Source organism: Nicotiana tomentosiformis, chromosome 2 (assembly GCF_000390325.3).
Source record: "Nicotiana tomentosiformis chromosome 2, ASM39032v3, whole genome shotgun sequence".
Classification (NCBI taxonomy): Eukaryota; Viridiplantae; Streptophyta; class Magnoliopsida; order Solanales; family Solanaceae; genus Nicotiana; species Nicotiana tomentosiformis.
Genome location: NC_090813.1, coordinates 165,190,867 through 165,207,561, shown reverse-complemented (window position 1 = coordinate 165,207,561; position 16,695 = coordinate 165,190,867). Strand labels below are relative to the sequence as shown.

The window sequence follows — 16,695 nt, the reverse complement described above, 5'->3', positions numbered from 1 at the left end:
TCTATAGCAGGCGACATTGATCAGTGATAGCAGCACACTCTTTTAAACTGATTTGGTGAGCACCACTTCATTTCGGGGTCATGTATCTTTTGTTTCTCATGTACTGTGTTTTGAGGTATAGCCGGGGCCTTGTTGTCGGCATTTCCATATTACTCTTCTATTGTACTTAGAGGCTCCGTAGACAGGTTGTGGGTTGTGGTTGATGTTGGGGAATTGAACAAGAAATGTTGGTATTTGGAAATCATGTTTTTCATTAATTCTATAAACTCGTAATATTTTGGAAATTATGAATGAATAAGCTAATGGGAATAAAAAAGAAGTTGTTAATAAAATCTTTTGAGTTTTTTATTAATGGAGAACATCTCTTCTTTATTCGTGGATGAGTTTAGGTAGTAGGAAATCTAACAGGCTTGCTCGGCCAGGTTCTCTCGGCTGAAAGCCGGTCGCGCTCCCCGAGTTTGGGGCGTGACACTGCACCTCATCAATATGCCACACCTCCTCAAAATCCCAACCCTCCGCTAGTGCAGATCCCTCCACAACATCATCATCATCTGACCCAGTATCCACAAACCACCACCTACCACACTCTTCAAAACGCACCACAACCTACACTCGACCTCCAAAACTCAACCAATGATCAGCACTACACCCAAATTCTTGGAGTCCATCAAAGCAACCCCATATACGTGGAAACCTTACCTAACACCCCACAACAAACCCTGTACACACCGGAGTCCTCCGAGAAGGACCTGTTAATCAAGAACATGGCGGAGGAACTTAAGAAGCTTACTAGCCGAGTCCAAGGTGTCGAAGGGGGTAAAGGCATCGGGGGTTTGAATTATGAAGATTTGTGTATTCAGCCGGACGTAGAACTACTAGAGGGTTACAAACCTACTAAGTTCGAAATGTTTGACGGGACAGGTGATCCAAAGGTACATTTGAGAACATATTGTGACAAGCTCGTAGGGGTTGGCAAAGATGAAAGAATCCGCATGAAGTTGTTAATGAGGAGCCTCACTAGAGACGCCTTGTCTTGGTACATCAGTCAAAACCCAAAGAAATGGGTTAATTGGGTGAGCATGGTGTCAGATTTTATGGATCAGTTCAGGTTCAATACAGAAAATACGCCAGACGTCTTCTACATTCAGAATCTTAAAAAGAAGCCGACGGAAACTTTTCACGATTATGCTACTTGGTGGAGGTCGGAAGCTGCAAAAGAAAGGCCAACACTGGAAGAAGAATAGATAAAAAAGTTTTTTGTCCGAGCTCAGGATCCGCAGTATTATGAGAGACTGATGGTTATTGAAAACCATAAATTTTTTGACATCATCAAATTGGGAGAAAGAATAGATGACGGAATTAAGAGCGGAATGGAGACAAATTTTGAAGCACTCCAGGCTACAAACAAAGTCTTACAGTCAGGCGGTATTTCTAGAAAGAAGGAAGTAAGGGCAGTGATGGTGGCCATAGGTCCAAAGTCTCCTCTCACATGCCAAACACCCCCACCCGCATATCAGCCTTCACCTCCCAGATACCAACAACCCGCCTCTACTTACCATACTTATAACACCCAGCCAGCCAAAACTACCAAAAACCTAGACCAAATTTCGACCGCAGACCACCAAGACAATACACCCCAATTGCTGAACCCATCGACCAATTGTATGAGAGATGAAAGGTTGCCGGTTATGTCACTCCTATTCCCGCTGTTGCTATGGAAAATTCCTCCGAATGGATTAACCCAAACAAGATATGTGCCAACCACTCGGGCATGAAGGGTCATACTATTGATGAATGTCGCACTTTGAAGGATAAGATCCAGATGTTGATTGACACCAAGATTATAGAAGCAAAAGAGGCTACACCTAATGTCCGCAACAATCCTCTCACGGATCACAGGGGCGAGGGGGTAAATGTAATAGAAACTGATGAAGAATGGGATCCGAAAGGGTCAATTGGACTCATTCGTGAAGGGGATAGTCCTAAAATACCTCCAGTCACTCTCACACCCATCGTGGTACAGATTCAGTCACCAATTGAGGTTGAAGTAGCCATACCAACTCCGTTTGATGTTGAAGTAACCACACCCTCAGCCGCGCCAACTCCGTTCGAAGTGGAAGTGACCACACCCTTCACCGTGACGGTAGCACCTACACCGTCCCTTAAGTCCAATGCTATACCCTGGGACTATGTTGCAGAAACGAGAAAAAAAAGGAAAGGCAAAAATGGAGGAAACTGGTGCAGCACAAGGCATGACTATAACTGGTAGGGTTTATACGCCCGAACATTTGGGAGGGACAAGTAAAGAAGCCACTTCTAAGCTGCCTATCATTGAAACTGGCCTGGATGTTCTTTGGAGAAAGGTGCAAGCAAGAGAGTATTCTATGGTTGATCATCTAAACAAAACCCCTGCTCAGATATCCATTCTATCACTACTGCAAAACTCTGAGGCGCATAGATATGCGTTGATGAAAGTGTTGAATGAAGCCTATGTACCCAATAACATTGACAGTGGGAAGATGGACAATATGGTAGGACAGGTATTGGAAAGCCATAAGATATCTTTTCACGAAGACGAACTGCCACTGGAAGGATTGAGTCACAACAGGGCACTGCACATCGCAGTGCAGTGTGAGGACAAATTCATTGCCAGGGTCTTGATAGATGGGGGTTCAAATCTCAACATATGTCCATTAACCACTTTGAAGAGTTTGGGTAAAGGTTTGCATGAGATACGAGCAGGGAGTATGAACGTGAAGGCATTCGATGGGTCCCAAAGGGCCACAATTGGGGAGACCAACCTCTGTTTACAGATGGTCCCGACTTGGTTTCATGTTGAGTTTCAAGTATTGGACATATCTGCCATATACAATATGTTGTTGGGACGACCTTGGATACACGCTGCTGGGGCTATGGCCTCTACTCTACACCAGGCCGTAAAGTTCGAATGGAATCATCAGGAAGTAATCATCCATGAGTACGGGAGTAACCCCATTTTGCACCAATTAGACTGTTCCAGTTGTTGATAATAGAAGGAAGTTGGGTGGAGAGACATACCATCACATTAAGCGTGTCAACGCGATTGAGAAAGATAAATGGTGGAGTAGCAAAATAGAGAGCATATATGGGGAAGGTATGAACCTGGTAGGGGTCTTGGTAAGAATCTTTAGGGTATCACTAAACCAATACAGCTAAAGCATCACGGCACAACCTTTGGACTTGGATATCAGTATACCTTGCAGGAGTATAACAATTGGTTGTTGCCATGGCGTGGTCCTTATTACCCTCTTGAGCAGCCGGTACGACATTAGAGAAAGTTCTTTCATCAAACCGACATGATGTGGGGATCTGAAGAAGATGAAGTTCTAGTTGTCTTAAGGAAATTGTTCTTGGAAGATGAAGATATGTACTGCAGTGCAATAGTAGAGGAGGAGGAAGAGGAGGAAGGCCTCGTCATTCAGATAGTGGAGAAGGGAGCTATTCTTAGAAACTGGACCGCTACACCATCAAGAGCCCGTAGAGTTCCTGGGTAGCCTGGCAATTAGCACCATTTATTTTGAAAATAAATTTTATGGGCGTTTTAAGACATTTTTCAGTATTTTATTTTAATTGTTTAGATTGTTAAAATTGCTTTTGTTTGACGTTTTGGTACTTATCAATGGTTTGCTATTTTAGTTTTTATTATTATCCTTTACATTTTATCTCTACAACATTATTATTACTTATCCTGATGAACCAACAATTGTGACATGTAATGAGACAACGCGACATAAGGATAGTGATTCAGAGGAAATAGAAGAAGAAGATATAATACTGGAGGAAATTGTCATAGAAGTAGAAAATTTTGAGAACAAGCCTAAGTCCAATCTGGACGAAACCAAGGAAGTCAATTTGGGAAATTTCGAAACAGTCAAAGAAACTCGTATAAGCATTCACCTGACACCATCAGAGAAAGAAGAGTACATCCATTTTCTGAAAGAGTATGAAGATATTTTTCAGGGTCTTATGATGATATGACTGGTTTGAGCACATCTATAGTGGATCATAAACTACCTAACAACCCTATGTGTCCGCCTGTAAAGCAGAAGCTCAAAATGTTCAAGCCAGATATGAGTCTGAAAATAAAAGAGGAAGTCATCAAGTAGATCAAAGCTAAGGTTCTCGTAGTGGTTGAGTATCCAACCTGGTTGGCTAATATTGTGCTGGTCCCAAAGAAAGATGGGAAAGTCATAGTATGTGTCGACTATCGGGATTTAAACAAAGCAAGTCCTAAAGATGATTTCTCGTTGCCCAATATACACATGCTGATCGACAATTGTGCCAAGCATGAACTCCAATCCTATATGGATTGCTTCACGGGATATCATCAGATCTGGGTGGATGAAGAGGATGCCAAAAAGATAGCCTTTATTACACCATGGGGAGTATATTGTTACAAAATGATGTCGTTTAGCCTAAAGAATGTTGGAGCCACCTATATGAGGGCCATGACAACGATTTTTCACGATGTGATACACAATGAGATAGAGGTGTACGTGGATGACGTCATTATCAAATCCAAGAGAATCACAGATCATATATCATATTTGAGGAAATTCTTCAATCGACTTCGAAGATACAACCTGAAACTAAATCCCGCAAAATGTGCCTCGGAGTCCCTGCTGGAAAGTTGTTAGGGTTCATCGTCAGCCACCGAGGAATTGAGCTAGACCCGTCAAAGTTCAAGGCTATCCAAGATTTTCCACCACCGAAGAATAAGAAATATGTGATGAGTTTCTTGGGGCGTCTCACTTACATCAGCCATTTCATAGCACAATCAACTGTGATCTGTGAATCGATTTTTAAAATGTTAAAGAAAAATACTGCAACAAGTTAGACTGAAGAATGCCACAAAGCTTTTTACAAAATCAAGGAATATTTGTCCACACCACCAGTCCTGGTTCCGCCGGAACCTGATAGACCTCTGCTACTTTATTTGTCCGTACTAGATGGGGCTTTCGATTGTGCCTTGGGACAACACAATGAGACGGGGAGATAAGAGCTGGCTTTATACTATCTGAGTAAGAAATTCACACCCTACGAGGCATGGTATTCTTTGCTGGAACACACCTGATGTGCCCTGACGTGGATAGCTCAAAAGTTGAGTCACTACTTCTGTGCATATACCACATATCTCATATCAAGGATGGATCCTCTGAAATACATTTTCCAGAAACCCGTGCCTAAAGGAAAGATGGCAAAATGGCAAATACTATTGAGTGAATTCGACATCATCTACGTAACTCAGAAGGCGGTCAAGGGACAGGCATTAGCAGATCATCTGGCAGAAAATCCTGTAGGAGAAGAATACGAACCGTTGAAAACATATTTTCCCGATGAAGAGATATCAGTTGTAGGAGAAGAGATCACCGAAACCTACGACGGTTGGAGAATGTTCTTCGATGGGGCTGCAAATTTCAAAAGAGTGGGTATCAGAGCTGTTTTGGTATCAGAGACAGGTTAACATTACCCGATATCCGCAAAACTCAAATTTCTGTGCACTAACAATATGGCAGAATTTGAGGCTTGCATCTTGGGGCTCAATTTGGCCATTGACATGAACATTCAGGAATTGCTGGTAATTGGTGATTCTGACCTTTTGGTACATCAGGTTCTAGGAGAGTGGGCTACAAAGAATACCAAAATATTACCTTATATGTACTATGTGCAAGATTTGATGAAGATATTCACAAAGATAGAGTTCAAACATGTTCCGAGAATCCAGAATGAGTTCGCAGACTCATTGGCCACCCTGTCTTCCATGATACAACACCCGGATAAGAATTTCATCAACCTTATTCCAGTAAGGATCCATAATCAGGCAGCTTATTGTGCTCATGTTGAAGAAGAAACAGATGGGAATCCGTGGTTTCATGACATCAAAGAATACCTAGCAAAAGGAGAGTACCCGAAGCATGCAAATCATACTCAGAAACGGACACTCTGAAGATTATCCAACCATTTCTTCCAAAGTGGAGGAAATTTTTACAGAAGGACTCCAGACCTAGGATTATTACGGTGTGTTGACACTAAGAAAGCTTCCAAACTGCTCGAAGAGATACATGCCGGAACTTGTGGACCACACATGAACGGTTTCGTTTTAGCCAAGAAGCTATTAAGAGCAGGATATTTTTGGATGACTATGGAAACGGACTGAATCAGGTTTGTTCAAAGGTGTCATCAGTGCCAAATATATGCAGATATGATACGGGTGTCACCACATAAACTCAATGCAACAAGTGCACCTTAGCCTTTCGCCGCATGGGGAATGGATGTCATCGGTCTGATCGAACCCGCCGCTTCAAATGGGCACATGTTCATTTTAGTGTCCATAGACTACTTAACAAAATGGGTTGAGGCTGCATCTTACAAAGTTGTAACCAAGAAAGTCATCGCAGATTTTGTCAGGGATTGTATTTTTTGCCGATTCGGGGTGCCAGAATCTATCATCACCGACAACGCCGCCAACCTCAATAGTGACTTAATGAAATCTATGTGTGAAACCTTCAAGATCAAGAATAAGAATTCCACAGCATACAGGCCTCAAATGAGTGGAGCCATCGAGGCCGCAAACAAGAACATCAAGAAAATATTGAGAAATATGGTAAACAACCACAAGAAATGGCTCGAGAAATTACTATTTGCCTTATTGGGGTATTGTACCATAGTTCGCACATCAACCGGAGAAACCCCCTACTTGCTGGTCTATGGTACTGAAGCTGTCAGTCCCGCCGAAGTCAAAATTCCTTCTTTAAGAATTATGTAAGAGGCTAAACTCAGTGACGTAGAATGGATACGAAGTCGCTATTAACAATTAGCTCTTATTGACAAGAAAAGAATGAATGCAGTATTCCATGGTCAACTTTACCAAAACAAAACGTCTAGAGCTTTCAATAAAAAGGTCAGACCTAGACAGTTCACACCAGGGTAGCTGGTGCTGAAGCGGATCTTCCCGCATCAAGATGAAGCCAAAGGGAAATTTTCACCCAATTGGCAAGGGCCCTACATTGTTCACATAGTACTAACAGGAGGAGCGCTCATACTTGTGGAAATGGACTGAGAAAGTTGGCCAAAGCCCATCAACTCAGACGCAGTCAAGAGATACTATGTTTAGATTGTTTGCATTTCTTCTGATGTAACTGAACTACACTTGACATGATTCCCATTTAAGAGGGGATACGTAGGAAGCCCTGTGGGTTCGGTAACAACTTAATAAAATCTTTATTTTTACCATGGTCAGAAACTGGGGCAGAAATTTAAGGAGGATCCTCAAAATTCCGGAGCAAGTCCAGCCAACTTCGTCGTATGCAGAACGGTCAAAGAATCGCTTATTTACCTGGGGCAGAATTTTGAGGAGGACCCTCAAAATTCTAATGCAAATAAGTCGTAATGTCTCTAAAAGTGTCACAGTCATTGGTTCATCTAACTTACGTGATATTGCATACTACTATGTTTTTGATTAGCTACATTCATCAAATGCACGCATATTTTCTCAAAAACATTATTTTATAAACAACCAGATGCTACCCAGGACAACCCGAACATGATCTCGAAACAAGAGCAAAAGCAAAGCAAGAAGGTGAAAGCACGGACCAACCTTCCCCACAAAGCTCATGATTTTTGTTTGGATGCAGGCACAATGAACATAACAGGAATATTCACCAAGCACAAACATATCTGCAGCTAAGAAATACTCTACTATCACTCATCGCCCTCTTTTTGCATGAGGCTAAGCATTGCCTCCTTAATTGCATAAGGCTAAGCATTGCCTTTCTTTGTATGATACTAAGCATTGTCTTCTTTTCCTTGCATGGGACTAAGCATTGCCTCCCTAATTGCATAAGGCTAAGCATTGCCTTCCCTTGCATGAGACTAAGCACTGTCTCATTTCCTTGCATGAGACTAAGCATTGTCTCCTAATTGCATGAGACTAAGCACTGTCTCCTTTTCTTGCATGAGTCAAAGCATTGCCTCCCTAATTGCATAAGGCTAAGCTCTGCCTTTCCTTACATGAGAATAAGCACTGTCTGTTTTTCCTTGCATGAGGCTAAGCACTGCCTCCATAATTGCATAAGGCTAAGCATTGCCTTTCTTAGCATGAGACTAAGCACTGTCCCATTTTCCTTGCATGAGGCTATGCACTGCCTCCCTAATTGCATAATGCTAAGCATTGCCTTTCTTTGCATGAGACTAAGCACTGTCTCATTTCCTTGCATGAGACTAAGCACTGTCTCCTAATTGCATGAGACTAAGCACTGTCTCATTTTCCTTGGATGAGGCTAAGCACTGCCTCCCTAATTGCATAAGGCTAAGCATTGCCTTCCCTTGCATGAGACTAAGAATTGTCTCCTTTTCTTGCATGAGGCTAAGCACTGCCTCCCTAATTTCATAAGGCTAAGCTCTGCCTTTCCTTGCATGAGACTAAGCATTGTCTCCGAATTGCACGAGACTAAGCATTGTCTCCTAATTGCATGAGACTAAGCACTGTCTCCTTTTTCTTGCATCAGGCTAAGCACTGCCTCCCTAATTGCATAAGGCTAAGCATCGCCTTATCCTTGCATAATACCAAATGCTACTTGAAATCTAGCACTATTTTCTACTTTCCCGGGGCTAAGCTCTTCCCCAATATTACACAAGACTAAAAACTCTATCTTGTTTTGCTTCGCATATGACAAAGCATCATATCTTTGCATCTCATGGGCTGACACATCGCCATTTTGTCCAAAGGCGTCATAGTCTGAAGGCATCATCCGCATAGCCGGAAGACACCATGCCATGGCCTGAGGACCTCTCAATATTGCACATCATTATTCAAAGGCGTCTTGGTTCATAGGCACCATTCTCATGGCTTTGGAGAATATCATTTCATGGCCTGCGAATCCTTTATCACGCGATTCATGGCCTAGGACATCATGTTCAAAGGACATCATCCTCAGCGTCCAAAGACAACTTTCATGATCCAAAAGGAATTTGCATCATGTTTAAATTCTCGCAATAATCCCATATATACTTTCATGCATTGTATTTAAGTTTTGCAGGTAATCCAGGAGGTAACCGTTCTCTTAACGGGAGCAATCTTCGCTTTGGTTTCCATTCAATACTCACATCCTACAATTATTTCAAACACAGTCAACCACCATCAGTTACCCACTTTTACTTGATAACTATTCAGATACCCGTTCTAAGATACATCCATTCACGATTTCGTATAAACTCATTTGATATTGTCCTATCTAAAAGAGCCTTTCCGAAGCATACGACTATTCCTATAACAACTCCATCGGTTCAGTTCACCGTTGGATCCAGAACTACACACGGCCTAATTCCCATGACACCAGGGATATGTAGGCAACTCAGAAACCAGAGTTCGGCCTCCATTTTTCTAATCATACCATTCGGTCAAAATCGCTCATCATTTCTTTACCCGATAATTCTTTCATCATTCCCGGGTAAAGAGGAGTAGCTGTTGATACCCAATTTTTCCCTCATATTTTCTAAAAATGCATATATACTTTCAAAATGGCATATTTGCATTATCATTTAGTTTATAAACCTATACAAGCATTTTCTACAATATTCCATAATTTTTAAAGCTTTAAATCAATTTCTTTCTACATTTTTATTATATAAATATCTAATAATTATCCTTTAAATTATTTTTTGATACCTTAGTCATCCAAAATTATTTTTTACATCCACATGTATGTTTTATAATATTTACTTCATTTTTTCTATAATTGCATTTGCATTTGTAGGCTAATTGCATATTTTTGCAATAATAGCCTATATTCATGTATAATTACATTGTTAGGGCTAAAATAGCTTTTTATATTTTTATAATGTTAAGTTATTATTTTTAATCATTTTAGTGCACAAATAATTTTTTTTTATTTATTAATTACTTTTATAAATTATATTTGATAAATTTTGGATATTTAAACAACAGCCCAATTTGTAAACCAATTTCGGACCAAATGAATGGCCCAAACACTCAAATACCTAGCCCAAAGCTAAACGACCCATGTCTAATACCCGGTCGCGACCCACTTCTAAACGACCCGCGCGTCCAATTTTTTTATCTCAGCCATTGATCTCTCAAGATCGACGGCCATCATCTATTCCCCCCTCTTAAATTAACCTAACCCATTTCCCCTTCATCCGCCACACCTAAACGCTCAACTCTCCTATTATCTCTTCTGAGGAACCCTACCCCCCCCCCCACCCCAATCCTCTATCCTAATCCCACTGATAATGGGATTCGACTACCATTCTCTTGCCATATTCGAATCCTTTTGGTATTGGTTGTCCGTTTGTGGTGTTACTTAGGTGCTTGCCTAAACATGGCAAGCAATATCTTCCGAAATCGAACCAAAGTGGTTCGAATATTTGATTTTGAGCACTATTTCGTCTACATACGTTCAATACTATACTGTGTGAGTTCGATTTTGTTTGGATTCTACTGATTTACACTTTTCCTAAAAAACTAGGGTTTACAGATTTTCTCTCTTAAATTGATTTCAAATCGATTTGCATGTTTCTTTTCCTTATTTGTTGCTTAAATTATTATGTTTCCTTATATGTTTGCTCGATTTTGACTGCTATATAAACCCCTCCCCCATTCCCTTTTGGACAGACCTTTAATCACAAAATTTCCACTAAAATTCTCAAGATCTTCACTCTGTTGTTCGCTTATTCTCTTGTTCTACTTTGGCTCTTGGCCGGCAGATAGCCAAGGCTACCGGAATTCCTAATTTTTCGACCTTCCTTGGGTGTGAGCACTGCCCTGGGTTCCTCAAAACCCTTGGAAACTTGACGCATCTAAGGTCCTGGGTTATACTGCTTTGTTGAGGTTCAAAGTGATTTTGTTATTTTCTTGTTTGTCTACTTGCCAATTAGTAACTAGTGAGTTCTTATGTTACACCCCACATTTTCGTATATGAAAGCACGCCATAAATAAATTGATGAGAGTTTGGAAATGAGATATTACATCCCGTATTTATTTATTTTTGTACGCTAATATTTCGTCGTAAGTTAATCAACATAAGCTCAGGAACGAGATTATTTTGGGATAATAAGTATTATGCTATTCCAAACAAGTGATGAGAATATTCATGAAGGAGAGAGGGTAAGCAAATCGAAGAAAATGAAATTCCTCGAAGTTTGACAATTTGGGATAAAATACGGTCCGAGCTATAATATCCGGTATTTATGGATTAGTGCCATACAAGGTACCATATGGCCTTGATAGTATGATGTATAAAGTGTATTAAAAAGGAGTAGTATTTTAAGTAATTTGAGATAATTCTTAATTATGCGGGTAACGGGACGTTACCTAGTTAATTAATAAATTATGAGATAAGACTAACCCCCCCAAAAAAAACAACGTGGAAGCAAGGGTCTAACCAAACAAAATGACTAAGGGTCAAATTGGCTTAGGTGGCTACCTAGGGTAACAAGACTTTAACGTGTAAAGTAAAGACATTCAAGTTTGGTTTTATCTTATACAAGTTTGTTTCATTTGGACATTAGCCATTCCTACAATCTGAATATATGCCATTCTTACAATTAGAAACAATAGCCATGAATAAGCACTACAGAACTTTAACCATTCTTCAAGTTTTCAACAAAGACATGAATTCTTGCAACCAAAAGAAATCCAACGAGAATTGTTAGCAACGTAAATTTTGCGATTTTAAAGGAGTACGGTGCAACCTTTTCCAAGAATATCATATGAATTTTTCCCTACTCCGGGTATGTTAAGGCTATCCCTTCTTTCTTTTTGGCATGATCAATACGATACAAACGAAACGAGCAAATGCACAATTTCCATAAATGACTCTATTCATAGAAATATTAGGGGTGTCTATATTCTTGATTCCCCATGTGAATTATTATTATATCTTCTGTTCATGATTCTCAGAAAAATACGTATTTGATAAAATTTATCCGACAGGCATATTATTTTTATGACATTCCGAGAAAATCTTATTAACGTATTTCTAAAGGCATATTATTTTTATGACATTTCGAGAAAATCTTATTAACGTATTTCTTAAGGCATATTATTTTTATAACATTTCGAAAAATATTATTAACGTATTTCTTATGCATTTCATGCATTTATACATATACATTGAACCATGACCAGATGGCGTTATATACGCGTATATATGTATATATATGTATATGGGATATAAAAAAAGGTTACGGCGTTATATACGCACCACCACCTGATCAGCTGGTATACGTTGATGATTTGCCCACAGTGGCTGAAATGATATAATGGGATGCCCTCAGAGGCCTGATGATGCGATGAACGCATATACCTATGCATGGTATGATATTTATACGCATATGCATGACATTATAAAAAAATGAAATGACTCACAGAGCTATGCACACGTACATGTCGAGTCTTTTACTCCGTGTTTCTCTCATGTCTATTATTTACTGATTTTCATTCCTTACATACTCGGTACATTATTTGTACAGACGTCCCTTTTGCTTGGGGACGCTGTGTTTCATGCCCGCATGTCTCGATAGATAGGTCAAGAGTCCTCCAAGTAGGAGATCAACTCAGTAGAAGATATTGGTGCACTCCATTTGCTCCGGAGTTGCTTGTTTGGTCAGTATGATTTAGATGTGTATGGTTTGGTATGGCGGGGTTCTATCCCAACTTTTATGACAATTATGTACTCTTAGAGGCTTGTAGACATATGTCGTGTACGTGAAAGATTGTACGGCCTTGTCGGCCTATGTTTTGAGTTTATAAATGATGATGTTGGCCTATTAAGCCTGTATGTCACGTGTATATGATGATAGTAATAAGAAATATACGTTACGGTGGTACTCAGTTGAGTAAGGTACCGGGTGCCCGTCGCGGCCCATCGGTTTGGGTCGTGACATCTTAGCCTTTGCAATGTTCATTCTCTTATGTTCCTCATTAGCATATTCATGCCTCTGAAATTGCATAACCTAATGTGTTTCTAGACTATCTCTATGTGTAACTCTACTTATAATATGAACCTCTCTATCATTTGCTCATGCCTAAATTGTCAGTTCTAAAATGTATTTGTGTTTAACTTGAATAATTTAGACTATTTGAAGCTAGTTTAGCTTAATGTATTGGTACTTTGAGTGTTTACATTGGTTATATGACATCAGTTTGTTTCATGCCTTGTCCTGGATTTCTATTGTGATTGATTTGTATCTGCGATATGCCCTAATCCATGTTAAAACCCTCATTCTAGCTATGAGTTGCTCCTACGATCATTTTATCACTTAGTATGTCCTTACCCTACCTAACTCTGTACTCCCTAGCAACTAGTTGGAACCTTTTAGAATAGCTTCTTAACTTGTGTTCCCTATAAGATTTGATTCTGTTTTACTTATTGATGTGAGTTGCACTGTTCAACCCCTGGTGTTTAGCATAATTTGACCCATGGGCTTGAACCTGTTAAATTAATGATCTGTTGTTTGTCTTATTTGGCATAATGCCTTGCTTATTAATTTCGTTATCCCAGAAGCCATAATCCCCCTTTGCTTCTTATAGATGTACCCTGCCCTCAATGTGCTAAGTGTGGACTGATGATATTAACCTGTCTCTTGAGTTTGTTTACCCTCCATGTTGATATGTTCATTGTGTGATCACTCTTGCAATGCCTGTTCTTAAATGCAAATGCACTTCTTCAAACTCTTCTATTTGACTACTATTTTTATTCTCATTGGTTGTTTGCCCTATTCTGAACCTATAATTCTTGGCCGGCTGAAAGCCAAGGCCACTAAAGCTTTCTCTATTAACCTCCCTATTGTGAGCACTGCTCGAGGTCCATTTTGAGACCCTTGTGAACTCTGACACACTAGGGCCTGAGGTTCTTTGTCCATTTTCCTTACTACTCAGTTATGTCCTTCTTTCTTCTTTTTGAATGTGTAAATTGACTTGTGTAACTGATTGTTTCCTAGATCCTATGATCAAACAATGGTTGTTGGGTTTGGTTCGAGTTCTCCTATGGTTTTTGAGCTATGTTGAGATCTGTGTGGAGAAAGAGCTTAGTTGAAGGCTTGTCAGTGCTGGGTTTCTTTTGGGCCTGTCTTGGGCCTACTGTTATTGCTTGTACTACTTTGTAATTTATTCATTATTGGACCTGTAATAATTCTGTAATAACAATTGAGGTGATAGTGGAATTGGGAAATGGGTATCTCCTAATACTTCAATGAAAAAAGGGTAGAAAGCATGTTTATAGGATTTGTGTGATCTATTTGCTATCCGACCTGTTATATGTGAATCTCTTTATGTGGGAATCACACACTCACATAATTAGTATGTTGTCAATGCATGAGTATTCTATCTATTCTTCAGTCTACTGCTATGTGTTGCTAGACAACATGCCTATAGGAAATAATTGCTAATGACTGCTCCTTAATCTGCTCAATAGATATCATGCCCATAGGGTTTTAACTAATTAATTCGCTATTGCAATCTCATCGTCTATCTAGAAAGCATTCCAAGCTTTAGAAATCATGCCTATAGGACATCACTACTCGCTTTTCAAATGCTGTTTTATTGTTCATCCACGCGAATTATTAGGAAGCGTAATAATTTTGAGCACTTCTAATAAGTTTCACTGTTCCTTATTGTATAAATCACCTAGATATCATGCCTATAGATTTTTCCAGTAATAATCTATAATAAGCCACTTAACAGCATCTGGCACTTACCAACTGGTAATTTAGAAATCCTAGGTCTAAAGTGACTTGCGCATTTGAATTAGATCATCTAGAAACCATGCCTATCGAGTTTAACAACTGCAATCCCTTCAATTCTGAAAACTGCCTAATATGTAAAATCTATTTGCGTGCATTTGTTTGCCTAATTGCGGAGACTAATGTGAACCTTTAATTGGATTTAATTGCATTCCTATTTGTTTTGAATTGACGCCTAGTTTTATTATTTTTGAGCAGCCTAAGTCAAGTCTAGAACCACCCAAACATAGAGGTCCAAATGCCTCTTGGACTATAGGCATGGAACGGGTAGTGCACGCATAAGGCATGATTTAGAATCAACTAGTGCACTTTATGTAATAACTTAAATATAGTAATCGGGTAGTAGGAGATGATAGTATGTGCCCGCTGAATAACACGAGTAACACCCCATCTTGACGGAGTTACGAAGTATTGGGCTGAGGAGGCATGGCCGCTTTGAGTAGGTTTTTAGGACTGTGGTTATACCTCCACCCGCATACATTAGGGTGAGGCGGCAGGGCCTCTTAAGTAGAGTTTTGGTATTGTGCTTACACCTCCACCTGCATACATGAGTGTGAGGCGGCGGGGCTGCTTTGTGTGAAACTGGTTATAGAGGATCCCATCTTAAATTCTATAAATGTTAATGACAGCTCTTGATAAGATTTCTTTGGTTTAAATGGCTATCTATGCTATTCTATTGTCGCTCTAGTTCATCATATTCATATTGTATTTCCGAGATCTTAAATTGGTGTTTGGTTTTCATACTAGTACTATTCGACATGTACTAACGTCCCTTTTTCTGAAGGTGCTGCATATTTAATCGATGCAGGTGGTTCCACAGTGGAGGATACCGACCAGTGATAGCAGTGCTCATTCTTTCCAACTGACTTGGTGAGCCCCATCTCATTCCGGGGTTGTGCATCTTTTGCTTCGTATGTGTTATCGTGTTTTGAGGTATAACTGGAGCCTTGTTGTCGGCACTATCATTGCAATCTTTGGTATTTTTAGAGGCTCTGTAGACTTAGTGTGGGTTGTATATGGGTGTTGGGAATGTTAAACAAGTTGTGTTATGATTAAATCACTCGTTCCACTTTGAACCATGAAGGTGTGTGTGTTTTGAGACTTATTAAATGAGGTAACTAATGGTAAGAAATTGGTATTGCATACATGATCACTTTATTATTTGATTAACGAAAATATGTATTCTCTTTATTCATGAATGAGTTTGGGTAGAAGAAAATCTAATAGGCTTACTCCGTCGGGTTGACTCGGTTGAGCACCGGTCGTAGTACACTCTTTTAAACTGATTTGGTGAACCCCACTTCATTTCGGGGTCATGTATATTTTGTTTCTCTTGTACTATGTTTTGAGGTATAGCTGGGGCCTTGTTGCCGGCATTTCCATATTACACTTCTATTGTACTTAAAGGCTTCGTAGACAGGTTGTGGGTTGTGGTTTATGTTGGGAATTAAATTAGAAATGTTGGTATTTGGAAATCATGTTTTTCATTAATTCTATAAACGTGTAATATTTTGGAAATTATGAATGAAGTTGCTTATGGGAATAAAATGAGAGTTATTAATGAAATCTTTTCAGTGTTGATTAATGGAGTACATCTCCTCTTTATTCATGGATGAGTTTGTGTAGAAGGTAATCTAACAGGCTTGCTCGACCGGGTTCTCTCGGTTGAGTGCCGGTCGCGCTCCTTGGTTTTGGGGCTTGACAATTACCTACCATGTTGGATTTATGTGCCATCGCGACTAGATGATATTTTGGGTCGTGACAAGTTGGTATCAGAGCTCTAGGTTCATAGGTTCTACGAGTCATGACCAAATGTCTAGTAGAGTCTTGCGAATCGGTATGATGGCATCGATACCTATATTGGACAGGCTACAATCTAGGAAACTTCACCTT

The 16,695-nt window shown here is 39.8% G+C and overlaps 3 protein-coding genes across 3 annotated transcripts; all 3 read left to right on the top strand.

The window, feature by feature from the left end:
* The first annotated feature begins 764 nt into the window (after positions 1-764).
* LOC117280908 (uncharacterized) lies at positions 765-1,244 on the top strand. Its single transcript, XM_070194517.1, has one exon. It carries the CDS (start codon positions 765-767, stop codon positions 1,242-1,244), a length of 480 nt encoding a protein of 159 aa, XP_070050618.1.
* A 470-nt stretch (positions 1,245-1,714) lies between these two features.
* Positions 1,715-3,026, top strand: LOC138906000 (uncharacterized). Its single transcript, XM_070194516.1, has 2 exons — positions 1,715-2,077; positions 2,199-3,026. The coding sequence occupies exons 1-2, from the start codon at positions 1,715-1,717 to the stop codon at positions 3,024-3,026; spliced, it is 1,191 nt and encodes a 396-aa protein (XP_070050617.1).
* Positions 3,027-5,185: 2,159 nt separating this feature from the next.
* On the top strand, positions 5,186-5,986 carry LOC138905999 (uncharacterized). Its single transcript, XM_070194515.1, has 2 exons — positions 5,186-5,485; positions 5,651-5,986. The coding sequence occupies exons 1-2, from the start codon at positions 5,186-5,188 to the stop codon at positions 5,984-5,986; spliced, it is 636 nt and encodes a 211-aa protein (XP_070050616.1).
* Positions 5,987-16,695: the final 10,709 nt, after the last annotated feature.

What these genes read in the sequence shown, in the direction of transcription:
- LOC138906000 (XM_070194516.1), top strand. Translation starts at nt 1,715, where the DNA reads ATGGAAAATTCCTCCGAATGGATTAACCCAAACAAGATATGTGCCAAC. An exon ending in CAACTCCGTTTGATGTTGAA is followed by an intron (nt 2,078 to 2,198) that starts GTAACCACACCC and finishes ACTATGTTGCAG; the next exon opens with AAACGAGAAAAAAAAGGAAA.
- LOC138905999 (XM_070194515.1), top strand. Translation starts at nt 5,186, where the DNA reads ATGGATCCTCTGAAATACATTTTCCAGAAACCCGTGCCTAAAGGAAAG. An exon ending in TGGGTATCAGAGCTGTTTTG is followed by an intron (nt 5,486 to 5,650) that starts GTATCAGAGACA and finishes TTGGTACATCAG; the next exon opens with GTTCTAGGAGAGTGGGCTAC.
- LOC117280908 (XM_070194517.1), top strand. Translation starts at nt 765, where the DNA reads ATGGCGGAGGAACTTAAGAAGCTTACTAGCCGAGTCCAAGGTGTCGAA.